This window comes from Hyalella azteca, unplaced genomic scaffold (genome assembly GCF_000764305.2).
Source record: "Hyalella azteca isolate HAZT.00-mixed unplaced genomic scaffold, Hazt_2.0.2 contig15432, whole genome shotgun sequence".
Taxonomy (NCBI): domain Eukaryota; kingdom Metazoa; phylum Arthropoda; class Malacostraca; order Amphipoda; family Hyalellidae; genus Hyalella; species Hyalella azteca.
Genome location: NW_025945286.1, coordinates 105,158 through 118,478, shown reverse-complemented (window position 1 = coordinate 118,478; position 13,321 = coordinate 105,158). Strand labels below are relative to the sequence as shown.

The window sequence follows — 13,321 nt, the reverse complement described above, 5'->3', positions numbered from 1 at the left end:
TATTTCACTTCTTTGTTTGCGTTGCTTGTTTGATGATTCCTTCAAGCTTTTTCTGAAGAGTTTGAAAGAAAAATTCGTTAACGAAAAATAAAATAAAACCGTTGAATGATGATCATGAACATAATATAAAACTTTCTAGGTTCACCATATTGTATGAAAACAATGTGGTCTCACCTTAAGAATTTCTATAGTTGATTGTTGGGCCTGCCTCGCTTCGAGGTGCCTTTCGCTCTCCTCTTGCCTGACTTGCTGCTCCTCTTGCCGCAGCTGCTCGATCTCACCCCTCAGCTGCTCCGCTCTCTCCTGTAACTGTTGCAGTTGCTGTCGCTTCTCTTCGCATGCGCTGCTAAGGCGCACCTTGTGCTCTTCTGCCTGCGTGAAACAAAACAAAACTTTTTCACAGTTACTGCTAAACGCAATGCGTGTTGACCCCGTTTTCGGAATACGTCGCGTTTTCACTTTTATATGTTATGAGATTACATGCGATTAAATGTTTAATATTTCGTGTAAGCTCATACAACTAATACAGTATGATAGGAAGCCCCGCATTGAAAATTAATATATTAGTAGTTAGTTGCATTATACGTCAATCAATGTGCTTATAATTAGCAAATAATGTAATGTAACACCACATGCCTAGAAATACTTGCGTATGCCTAGAATGCCCACTTGTACCAGTGATAGTTAGAAAACTACAGTTTGGGAATCACTGATTTAGAGGAAGATGAATCCTGATGACAAGATGGAAATGATGATACGTGGGGTTGTTGGAACACACGTGGGGTTGTTGGAACACACGCGGGGTTGTAGGAACACACGTGGGGTTGTTGGAACACACGGGAACACACGTGGGGTTGTTGGAACACACGCGGGGTTGTAGGAACACACGTGGGGTTGTTGGAACACACGTGGGGTTTGATACGTGGGGTTGTTGGTGTTAGCGTCTTTAGACATTTGGGACGAGCTAGTCGGGTTCAAGGCGAGGGGAGGACGAGCCACTGCCACTAAGAAAGAGTGGGAAAACATGAGGTGGCGCAGAGTGCCAAAAAGAGGAAACAGAAACGGAGAAGACAGTTAAATATGAAGAATAGATGCTTCTCCTATATTCTGCATAATTGTAAGAATAGGGAGTTGGGGTTGGGGGAGGTCTCGAAACTGGGGAGTGAAGCCTCTCGATTTAATCCTTGATTCTATCGTTATTACCATGAGCGCCTTGCGCACCCCATAGGCGCATGCCGAGGTGTAGAGGCGCTGGTAGGCGTGCAGCTCAGCGCTGAGTTGGTGGCGCACGCGGTACAGCAGCACGCCGCGCTCTGAGCAGTTGATGGTCACTTGTCGGATGAGTTCATCTGGCAACACATCCCTCAACCATTATATTGGTCTTCCATTTTCATGTTGTCTAAAATAGAGGCTAATTTATTTTAACAACATGAAAAATTGAAATAATTTTTAAATACATAGGAATACAGTACATTCTGGTTTCCGCAGCGTTACGACAAAAATATTGTTAGTGATATTAGGTTATATACTGGAAAATACAATACCGTATATAAACGATAAACAAGATAGTCGATTAATTCAAGGTTAATTACGCCCCAAAGTCAATCAAGAGTAAATTATTTACTTACCGAAGCACTGAGTGTACAACTCTCTTCTGACAGGACAGATGCCATTCTCGTAAGCTGCGAGCTGCTGCAGACGTAAGTCTAGCTGCTCCTGCAGCTGCTGCACGTCTACAGATGTGGCAGGAGTTGTTGACACTGACTGAACCCATAACTGACCTTCAGACGAAAAAATAATGTACTGTAGTGTACGGGTACGCTTAATGCTGTGTTATCTTTAGACTAGTAGAATAGTACTGTACGTACTACTACTACTGGACCCTCAACTACAGATGAGTAATGTCTTCATGACATGTGATATATAGAGCGTGAGAATAAAAAAAGGTTGATCTTTCATGTGGATATAAACGATCCCGAGTTCAATACAAAAGGAAAAACAAATAATACAAGAAAAGCTTCTTACAAAACTGGGTACAAAAAATTCTGAGGTAAAATAACGAGTCAAGCAATCCCATGATAATTGGTAATATCTGGTCTAACCTTCCTGCTCCCACTGCCGAGGAGGTAGGATGAGCTTGGTAATATCTGGTCTAACCTTCCTGCTCCCACTGCCGAGGAGGTAGGATGAGCCTTAGGACCTCTTCAGTTTCCATGTTCCTGAGCTCCTGCAGCCCCGGGACCCTGGGCTGATCCTCCGCGTCTGTCGTGCCCAGCGCCCCGCCTGCCGGGACGCTGCCAGTCATGCCTGGCGCGCTCGTCATGCTGCTCTCTGCCGCCATAGAAATGAGTATTATAATGCACGATGAATAAAATTTTTATAGTACACAGATAAAAAACATTCTATTATATGTGACTAGAATGGTACTGCTCGAAATGATGAATTATAATGTTAGAAATTCGGTCATCGGTTAGGAAATTGTTTAGGTTGTGGTCTGAGCACCTACTAAAATGTCACTCAGATTTTTATCATAAAGGTAGAATTACACTGTAGAACTGTCATAGATTGGAACAATCTTAAGCATAGACATCAGATTTTACATCGTCAGTTAGTTAAATGTTCAAATAGTGATCATTGAAAGGCACATGAGTATATATTATGAAATATTAATCAAAGATCGAAATCATACCGGGTAACATAAAATGTGGCACAATATACGAACACTGGGAATATTTTCAATTAAAATAGGTGGATATTTTTCAATAAGAATATTTTTTCTTTCTTTTGACTTTTGGCTACAAATGATACCATTGCAAAATGATACATTGGTAAAATTTCTTCGTTGATAGGCAAATGGCGTTCTCACCTGAAACATCCGTGGGTTGACTGGGATCAGTGGCTGAGGTCTGCCGTAAAAGCATAACACTTTTATTTATTCACAAATTCGGCTTAGGACGTTACGTATTACTTTCAAGACAATAGTTAGAGGTATAATCTAGTTATATATTTTCCAGTTGTGCGTTTCCGGACTAATTTTAAGCGGTAAATCGCGAAGTGTGTGAAATATTCCGAATATTATAAGTGTGAAATATTCGGAAAATAGATAATCACCTTGATTCTTCCAGAGCCTTTCTTCTTGGTTGTCACGAGCAGAGGTGTGTCGTACTTCACCAGAGAAGCTTGCCTGTTCTGAGCCATTTTTTCTACAGGAGCGTCACTTATTCTCTATAGGTACGTCTCGTATATACCCTTTATGTATAGAAAGGTCTCGTATCTTTTACGAAAACGTCGCGTACCTTCTTCAGGTAGGTCGCATAACCTTTATAGGGATGCCCTATACCCTTAATAGGAACGTCGCGTAACCTCTACTGGAGCCCTCGCGTGCCCTTTGTAGGAACGAATAACGATATCTTCAGTTTTTGTATAAAGTTGATGCAGATGTTGAATAGATATACAACAAAGTAAGTTACAAGATCATACTCGTTAAACTGTTAAAGACTACGTGAAGGAACTGAGTTGATTTTTGTGCAATTTGAAAACATTCGCTAGTATGAGGTCGGAGCAGAGGAGGCTGACCATGCATGGTCGTAATCTGTGCGCGCCGTAACCTAGGCACATATTGTCGCCATGGTAACAGCGTTGCTTCGACTAATCTAACTGCTGCTGTCGTTACGGAGAAATCAATACTTTATTCATTCGGCTACCTCTACAAGAATTGGGTGGGAATGTTAGTTGTCAGTATCGGTTTCTAAAAATCATTTCTTTCATCAATAATATTTTGATATCGATGATATATTAATACCTACATAGATATTTGCATCTATTGTTTTCTTATATTCATACCAAAACAAAATTATTGGTTGCCGTTTAATGGCTCGTTCATAAAAATTTAACTTTTAACTTTTTAACTATAGTATAATTAATGGAATTGTTGACTAGCTTTCAAAAGAAACTGGCGCACAGAGCAGGGGTCGAACCCGCACCTCTGTCCCGACCCTGTTAATCTGAACTGCAACCACTGGGACACCCTGAAACCCAGAGGTGGGCAGTAGCGCGCTACATGTAGCGGCCGCTACTAGAGGGCGCTACATTTTCAGTAGCAGTAGCGGCGCTACATTTAAGCAAATGTAGCGGCAGCGGTAGCGCCCGCTACACATTTAAGTAGCGATACGAGGTTTTGCCGCTACAGCGCTACCGCTACATTTATAGATAAAGCCTTTAGAGTTTACTTAATAGTATTAAATATTATATAAAAACCAGCATGATACATACATAATATAAATTACAGAATAAAACTGTACGAAAGATTTCGGTGTAATGTTGTCAACCTCAGCCTGTTACTAGTGTCAACTGTCAACATGTTAGTTGTTACAAGTTAAGTTGTTACCAAGGTACTTTTTCATGTTTCAGTTTGGTTACAGTTATTTTTACACAGTTATTTTTATGTTTCACCTTCCCTACATGGATGTCTACTTTAATCTATCAATCTCAAAAATAATCCACATACATATATACAAAAAATATAACTCAGTACTCACTGCAGTGAGTTACAGAGAGCGCATTTTCTCGTCGACGAAAACTTGAAGTCACGGACAGACAGACGGACATGGCGAGCACAATAGTGCTTTTTTTCCATAAATGAGAAAATGCGCTAATAAAAGACTGATTTTTATATGTATATGTGGATAATTTTTGAGATAGGTATATTAAAGTAGACATCCATGTAGTGAAACCACCTTATGATGTTCAAACCATAAGGACTTTCAGGGTAGAATAAACCATTCAATATTTACCATTTTTATACCTTAACAGAATATATTTATCAATTTTTTTTACAAACGAAGAAATTTCACATACGAATCAATATTAATTGCATTTATGATGCGAAATTGATGTAATTCCATCAATCACCTGTTTTACATTTTACGAGCAATGTTTTTCATTTAAATATGAGAAATAAATTTTCTGTACTACATACAAATCGTAAGTGAATATATGTGAATATTTTTTTATTTATCCTTTACTTGACAGTAGCTTAACAGATTTGGTTGAACTAAATAATGACAATTGGCGCTCATCTCATACTGACACGGGCGGTACACTGGCGCTATCGTCTGCCTCGTCATTTATCGAGATCACGTCATATGTATTCGTGTCGACGCCATCGTCTTCTCCGTTATCTTCCTCCGCGTCCGGAGACTTTGACACGTGATCGGGGTGAGGCGTGCCGCGACGTGTTGGTGAACGAATTTCTTCTTCTTCTTCATCGTCATCGCCGTCACGGTCGGAGACCACGACGCTCGAAGGTGCAGGGGACGAATGCTTCTGATGTTTGCCGGTCTTGGGATATGCGGTGGAGGGGAGTGCGCGCATGCTTCTTGACCGGCGCATGGACTCCTCCGGGGCGTGGCTAACGTTGCGCTGACTCTGGGACCTGCGCAGACGACGGGACTCCGAACGCTGCCTGGTGCACACGTTACGGAAAAAAAATTTACGGATGAATGTTTCATTCATAGAATTGTTTCAGAAATGTTTCACTAATGCACAAAATTAAGATTGGACGATAGATTTTCATGCATAAAATAAACGTTTTCTCAGGATATATTGAACCAAGTATGACCATTGTATTGCTTGACACGAACTTTGAGTTGAATATAGTACAAGAATTTCCGCATCTGAATATTTTATATTGGGTTAAATATTATGCAATGAACTGAATAAAAAAGTAACCTGCCCTGTTAGTGACAATGTAAACTTATCACTGCTTTCGAGAACACACGATATTATCTCCAATTCACTCGCCGGAATTGTGAACATAAAGAAATAAGTTACACAAAGAAAGCTTCGATGTTAGTTTGAACTCTCTGACACACCTTCTGCTGACTGGGAGCGCCTTGACTGGCGACTCCTGGACGAGTCGCTTCTTCATGCGCAGCTCAGAGGATCTGTTCTGGCGGGGCTTGCTGATCTCCACAGGCACCTCGAGCTGAAGCCACATCGTTCATGTTAAGCGCGTACAGAGTGCGCGGAACTAGTATTGGCGGCCACTGCAACTTTCAAATACTAACCGCGACTAATAATTTTGCTTCACGCCATGTTTAAATGATTAATTGGTCCTTCCCTACCAGGAGCGCTCAAATACGGTGCCAATAACACCGTAAATAATTGTGATTAGCATTCGAAAGTTGCACTGGCTGCCACTACTGTGTCCTTGTACAAGCGCCTTTATGAAGGCAAAGATGGCGCAGATGTTAAGTATGAAGAAGGCAAAAAAAGGGCCATGCTTGGTCAATTATTCAGCGTCGACATTATCATAATAGATGTTGATGATTACATATTACCTCAAAATTATCTAAAGTATTCTTGAGTTACACGGTAACGAAATAACAAGTGAAACATTTTAAAATTCTAGAATAATTCTGAGATTCGCAACTCTTTTTATTAAGGTTTCTTATTAGTACTTTATTGGTCAGGATTTTTTCAAAGAATACGAACGTAAACCAGATTAAAATTCCTTCGAACGCCTGAAAATTCACGGGAGCATTTGATTGTATTTTTTCTAAGCTTCTGAAGCACTTTTCTCTGAATATTCTTCATCTATCAAATAATTTATCTTCTGCAGACATTTCAAACTACAAATTTCACATTTTCACTATTGTCAATAGTCTTCCACCGCGTGAGAAAAAAACCATCTTTATCTGTTAAATAAAGTCCTGAATAATTATTAACAGTGCATGCATTTCATTCAGTCAGTGCATTAGCTCGGGTTGGCCGAGTAGTAAGGTAGTTAAGATCAACAATGAAGGTAAAAGCGAGTGGTGGGTTTGAAACCTTTAGCTCGCTATGAAATTATGGTTGAAATTTGCAAGAATCGGCTACAGGCCAACCTGGCCCAAATAAAACTGACACCTCAATGTTAAGTTATGTGCTACTTCACCTTGTCTCTCCTAACTGGGTGATGTGAAATGCTCGGCAACCTGCTCTTTGTCTTACGCCTGTACCTGTGGGGGCATAACAAGTTAAGCGCAATAACCGGTAATTAAGCGCCCTAACAGGTCCATGGTAGCTTTTGCAACCTCTCTGAATGTTAGATACCATGGCTTCCTATCTGTAATCTTTATATATTTTTCCAATTCCCGTGCATTGATAACATGAGGAATGTAAAGTCATACCACGGAAGTCGACGTTAATTCATGTCAATGAGAGTGTCGACTGAAACTAAGTTCGTTGATGTTATGAAGACAAAAATGTCGCTGACATCGACGTTTATTTCTCAACGGTCAACTTTCGGACCAATTAGAGCGTAAAATTACGCGAAATACGCAAGAGAAGCAGAGTCAGAAAAAGTTATTAAACCGATGAATTACACACAATGTCGGATGAGTGAAAAAGAACGGAACAAACTCGCGTAGGTCGCGGGGTTTCGACATCGGGATTTCCGTTGAATTCTGCGTAAAAGTATTTAACTTCCGATTCCGAATTCATTTCAACTTTGAATTATTTTGAATTCACTTTCCCGGATTCTGAACTGTATTTAAACTCACCGAAATTGTCTTGAAACATACCGCTGCTTATAGGATTACACAAGAGAAAGTTTTGGGATTTGCTATCGAAATGTTTATGCCTCAACGACGAGAAAATCTAGAACAGCACACGCTTAACATTTGCCATGACAAATTTGTTTTTATTTAGAAATTTGAGAACTACCCTTTATGGGATAATAAGTTATTAATGGCAAATTTAAATATATGAAAAACTATTTGCTTATATTGAACCTGTTATGATTTTAATAAGTATGCTTTGATTTTTGATGAAAAGTCCACTATATCTGGCCTAAAATATTTTTCACTCGCACCGCTGCATAAAAAGAAAAAAGTAAAATTATCTTCAATATTCAAAAAATTATATAACTTTTGCAAAATATCGAATAATTACGGGCGATGCCAAGAAAAGTGTAATCAATAAAATTGTTATTCACCTCTCGGGTAAAATGCTGTTGAAGAGAGAAGGCTTAGGTTGGGCGGGGACAACCTTTTCTTCTTTCTTGCGTTTGGACTTTTCGAGACGCTGCTGCCAGATGCCGTTCAGGCGCGGCTTGAACGTCTTCTCTTTTCCTTTGCCTTGCAACGCGCGGGAAGGATCTTTTTCCTGACAAATATCATAATTCGGTTTAAATACTAAATCACAAGAGTTCCTTCAATGTTCGTAATGGAAAATATTCGAAATTAATTGCTCGCAGTTACGTTCAGCTCTTCATTTCCATATCAACTCCAGGGGATTAGAAGTCGATTTAAAATATCCGCCCGAATAATAGATAAAATGTTTGTCACGTTGGTGTGTATAATTTTCCAATAATTTTTGTTCGCCTCGAAGATTTAAAACATAAAATAAAACAATAATCCACTGACGAGTACTCACCCAACGAGAGAAATGACCTCCCCTCTGCTTTGGATAGTCGCCCTGCACGATAATAATGCTGAGAAATCTTAACATGGCGTGCATACATCATATATACTCAATTTAATATATCGATTGAGTTAATATAGCATGCCATGCATCGTTTATACTCAACTTAATCTAGCGGCCGGGTTAACATGGCATGCATACATCATTTGTACTCAATATAATCTATCGACCAGACTTAACATGGCATGCATACATCATTTATACTCAATAATCTCTCAACCGGGTGTACTTCGCATGTACAAATAATTCATGTAAATTATTGACTGAATCACCTAAACCCGAGGGAAGTGAGGCCACAATACACCGTACGTTTCGAGTAACCAATAAATTAATCGAATTGCTCGATTAATGGTTGGAATTATTATAGCCAAAGTTGAATCAATATCAATTTGATATTATGTCTTACTTCTGCTTCAAGACATATGGATCCTGTATCTGAGTACGCCTCGTCTTCGTCCCCATGTTCGCTTCGATTTTCTTCCCCATGTTCTTCTTCTGCAATTTCGTCATGTTCTAGTCCTTCTTCTGCTGCATTATCATAATTTTCTTCTCCTTCTTCATTTACTTCTTCTCCGTCTCCTGTCATACTCGTCCGTTCCATTTCCAGTTCGTCTAAAAGATAAAAGAACTTTTAAAAGCGCCAGAATTAGTGACGCAACCTAAACAGTAATAAAAATAATAAAAATTATTAATTAATTCTCTCTAGGCTTTTACTTCTTCAGATCTGAATTTAAAACACCTTATCATGCTTGTTTGTATGAAAAAAGTTAGAAGGATCGAATGAACATCTATGTGGTCCTGAAAAATGTTCAGGCATGAATTTAGGCGCAAGTAAGAACTAATTTAATCGTTGTACTTATTGTAATAAATATCACAGCTTCCAACGCTGGCAACAGAAGCAGGAACCAATACACCACCAGGATCATCGCCGGCAGGACCGCCCTCGGCGCTCGCCATGTCAGCAAACATGGCCTCTAGGCGCGCTCGGTCGAGGTCGGAGAGCTCAAAATTTTCGTCGTTTGGGTCTTTGGTTTGGTTGACCAAGGACGACCAGGGTACCGTTTCAGCTGCCTCCTGCGAGAAAGGACTAGAATTCAGGGTATGTGTACTGAATCTAGGGTAAGAAATATTGTCATAATGTAACCATTATGTGCAGTGAATTTTTAGAAAGATAACATCAGCAGATGTCTTCAATTTATAATAAACTCTTAGTCTTCATGCTGTAATAAGTTTTCCCGGCATGAAATACCGATGATTTAATTTATAACCTCGGTAATGTCACGATTTTGAGAAACCATTAAGTGGCAAAGTGTCTTAAGATGTCAGGCGAGCGATAAAGTTTAAAAAATGTAAATTAAAGTACTGGTAAATCGCTTTAACATCAACTACCAACCTCAAGCAGGTCGGGATGATACTTCAAGTGGAACCGCGGTAGTTGTTCTGTTCGTAGAGTTTCCCGGAGCTCCTGCAACTCCCGAAGTCGGTCGGGATCTTCAACTGACAAAGTCGAGCTTTCGGTATCCAAGAGCTCGAGCACTTCAGCCTGAGAAAATTAAAATAGCGTCGGATAATCAGAAGCTTTTTATTTTAACAATGCAGTGGGTAGTTATTAGGTTAAGATCACCAAAATTGGAGCAGTGAGTTTGGGGTTCGAAATCCGTTATTAACTTATTAGTTGTTAAAATTATTGTAAAAAATCGGCAAGAAGGCCAAGTGGTTAAAAATCGGAAACACGACAACAAGGCCAAATATAAGCTAACACAAAGACACATAATGCGACTAACAGAGAAAACCAACTAACTTGTGCGATCTCAAACTGACATTTAATCAAACGAAATAAGAACGGTCAGATCAGCTTTATTTTCACAATTAGTTCTCCGCGAGTTAACCAAATAGCGCCCTTGTATATTATCATGGCAGTAGATCTTATCATTAATTAATCAACAATCGAGTTACTGATAATATTTGAATCCTTAGGAGGTATTCTAGTTTATGAAATAAATAATTATAAAAGTAGGGTAAAAATGGATTTTAACCTCTGCCACAGTGAACTCACTTCTTGCTTGCGTTTCAGCAGGTATGCTCCCAGTGTCGTGCCGTCGAAGAAAGCAGCGCACTTGGAAGGACGGCCTCTCTTCTCGATCAAATCTTCCCCGGAGTACACAAGCACCACCTGACGCATGGAACATCGCAACTTATATATTTAGCAAATAAGTCCGTATCAGCTCGAGATTAAGTTTATTCAATATGTTTGACATGCAAAGTTCATGCACCTCAATCAGAGCAAAATCAAATGCACAATTAAGGCTTATATTAAGTATACTCATGATACAAGGAAAAAAATGAACGAGTTTTGCACAGAGATTTTCATTATTAATATTTTTATTCGTACGTTTGCTAATCATTCAAGAATAGAGAAAAGTTCATGGTAATAATTTCACATAGCAAATTACAATGATTTCCTAGAATATTCGAAGTATGACAATGAAACTCACTTTTTCCTGCTTGCGTCTCGAGTTGCCCAGCGACTCGTCGAGCTGTTGAGGCATGAGTGCGGCTGGCGGTAGCGGAGCCTGGCTGGCGACTGCACCTGCTGTGCCCGCCTCACGCCGCAACCCTCGATCGCTCCAAACATCTTGTGCGGCGGAGTAATTTTGTGCGCTGGCAGCAGGCGAACAAACGGTGATTTGTTATCAGGAATGCAATCTTCTCTGGACCATGACGATCGAACGGTCAAATTCGTACGGAAAAATTGTTCGCCCTAACAATGGAATAAAGGAAAGTGTCTTTCTGTACGTGAACTGCTGTTTCTTATCATGGAATAAGTGAGTGGTAAGAGGCGGTCGAAATGAATTGATCGAATTAAAAAATTCCTGAATAATACGGCAAGTTCAAACACGAAAATTTATAAATATTACCTGAGGGGGTACCTTCTGAACTCGAGGAGTAGCGTGCAAGAGAAATCAATCAATAATGTCCGGTCCCCTTTCATGGAATTAGAATCTCATAAGGAGCTTAGACTAATGAAATAAATATGAATGATCGAAATACCAGCAATAGTTAAATAGTAAAGACTCATCATCTGATGCAAGGACTGATGTTCACTTCATTTCACTTGGTCTTAGACTGAAGCGCACCGAATTCCTGCAATAGGAAGCCAAAGGTGATGCACATGATCACAGGGGTGAAATGATAAAAGAAATGATTAACACTCTGAAAGAAGGAAATATTTTGCACTTATAACATGTTCTGTAATTCAGCTTGTCAGGAAAAAAATGCCAGCACCAAAACGCAAAAAGGTTAAACAGGCATTTAGGTACTCAAAATAAAAATGTCAGCTATATCAGAGGAATGAAACAGAACCAATTTCAATTGACTGTCTAATGTGGCACAGTGGCAGTTACCAATTACGTAGGCAAAAAAAAAAGCGAGAAATTTAGTCAAACTGTTCTGAGCGGAGGAAATTAAGAAAGTTGTTAACCCTCTGTCAAGTCATGTCGACTAGACTCTATTTGCGATTGTTATTGAAAACTGCTAACGTATCAGTGGACGAAATTTAAGCAAATACAATGCGTGGTTAGATTATTTTCAACTGAACGCAGGTGCAAAGGAGCCCTGGCAGGTGCAGGGCAACTAGATTGAAGTCCGATAGCGCAGTATTTCAGGCCTCTCTTACTAGAACTATTGATCATCTGCAACAGATCAAGCCTTTAATCTGGTCAATGTCACCCCGTGGAGAAAACATGTTAGTCTTGTAACTTCAAGCAGAGGATATATGTACCAAACATGTCTATTTATTAGAAAATCTAAATAATACCTATATAGTAAAAAATTCACCATAATTATGAACGAGGACACTTTCCAAACTAAATCCCGGACGCAGTGAGCCCTGGATGAGAAAAACCTACAAAATATCGTAAAATGAAGACAGGCCAGAGAAACTTGCGCTCAGGAATCTATTCGTGAATATTTCTCAACGACATCGGAGACAACTTTCAAACGAGTGATGGGGACAGATCAATGGACAATGCCGCTCAATATACTTTATTTACAAACCATAACAGTTCACAGTAGTTGCAGTCTAAGAGGTCAACATAGTGGACAAAACAGGACACAACATTTACCATTATCGAATACACGATAGCACAATTTCCATTATGAAATGAAAATTATTTTTTCGATGTCCCTTTACAGTGATTTACGAAGATGGGTAATTTCTTCCATCTGCCATCAGCCATACTGCAATGATACCCAACAACAATGATGAAACCTAGCCAGGATAAATGCAGTTATCAACAAAATTGTAACGAGCTTCGATTGTACACCGCCGAGATAACTCTGCATCAGAACATGGGAACCTTAGCCAATTAATCGGAGAAAATCTCATAAATCTCAAGAAATCGGAGCCTAACATACTAAGCTCAATAGGAGGGACAATTTTGGCCACATAATCCAAAACTCATCCTACCAACACTAAATTTTGCTATGATCGCAATACAAGCTTTCAATAAAGGTGATCGACTTCCATGCATGAACATTTGAATCTGGCGGTAAAATAAGAACAATTATAACTAATGTGGTTTTAAAATTTGAGACCGAGACGACGCTCACATAAAAATGAGACATTTTTTATGGAAATTTTATGATATTCGTAGTACTGCAGTACTGCAGGGAGTTGACGCTACACTTAACTAAGAATTTCCTCAATTACTCTAACGAGAGAATTGGTTGGGTTTGTTATCTGACATCTGATCTAGCTTCTACTTCAGCTTCGTCAGGAGGCTTCTTGACGCCACCGTCTTCTTTGAGTTTCATCTCAGCATCGATGCGTTCCTTAGCCCGAAATACCTAGGAG

The 13,321-nt window shown here is 39.5% G+C and overlaps 2 protein-coding genes across 2 annotated transcripts; both read right to left on the bottom strand.

Moving 5' to 3' along the window:
• LOC108678737 (33 kDa inner dynein arm light chain, axonemal) lies at positions 1–3,221 on the bottom strand. Its single transcript, XM_047884421.1, has 7 exons — positions 3,112–3,221; positions 2,867–2,906; positions 2,158–2,331; positions 1,629–1,781; positions 1,204–1,349; positions 175–372; positions 1–52 (listed from the first exon to the last, which is right to left on the bottom strand). Exons 1-7 carry the CDS (start codon positions 3,196–3,198, stop codon positions 5–7), a joined length of 846 nt encoding a protein of 281 aa, XP_047740377.1. The 5' UTR covers positions 3,199–3,221; the 3' UTR covers positions 1–4.
• Positions 3,222–4,812: 1,591 nt separating this feature from the next.
• Positions 4,813–13,194, bottom strand: LOC108678747. The gene is made up of 11 exons (XM_047884419.1): positions 11,385–13,194; positions 10,962–11,127; positions 10,523–10,639; positions 9,860–10,009; positions 9,384–9,540; positions 8,873–9,078; positions 8,419–8,460; positions 7,979–8,148; positions 6,938–7,001; positions 5,874–5,986; positions 4,813–5,464 (listed from the first exon to the last, which is right to left on the bottom strand). The coding sequence occupies exons 1-11, from the start codon at positions 11,456–11,458 to the stop codon at positions 5,080–5,082; spliced, it is 1,644 nt and encodes a 547-aa protein (XP_047740375.1). The 5' UTR covers positions 11,459–13,194; the 3' UTR covers positions 4,813–5,079.
• Positions 13,195–13,321: the final 127 nt, after the last annotated feature.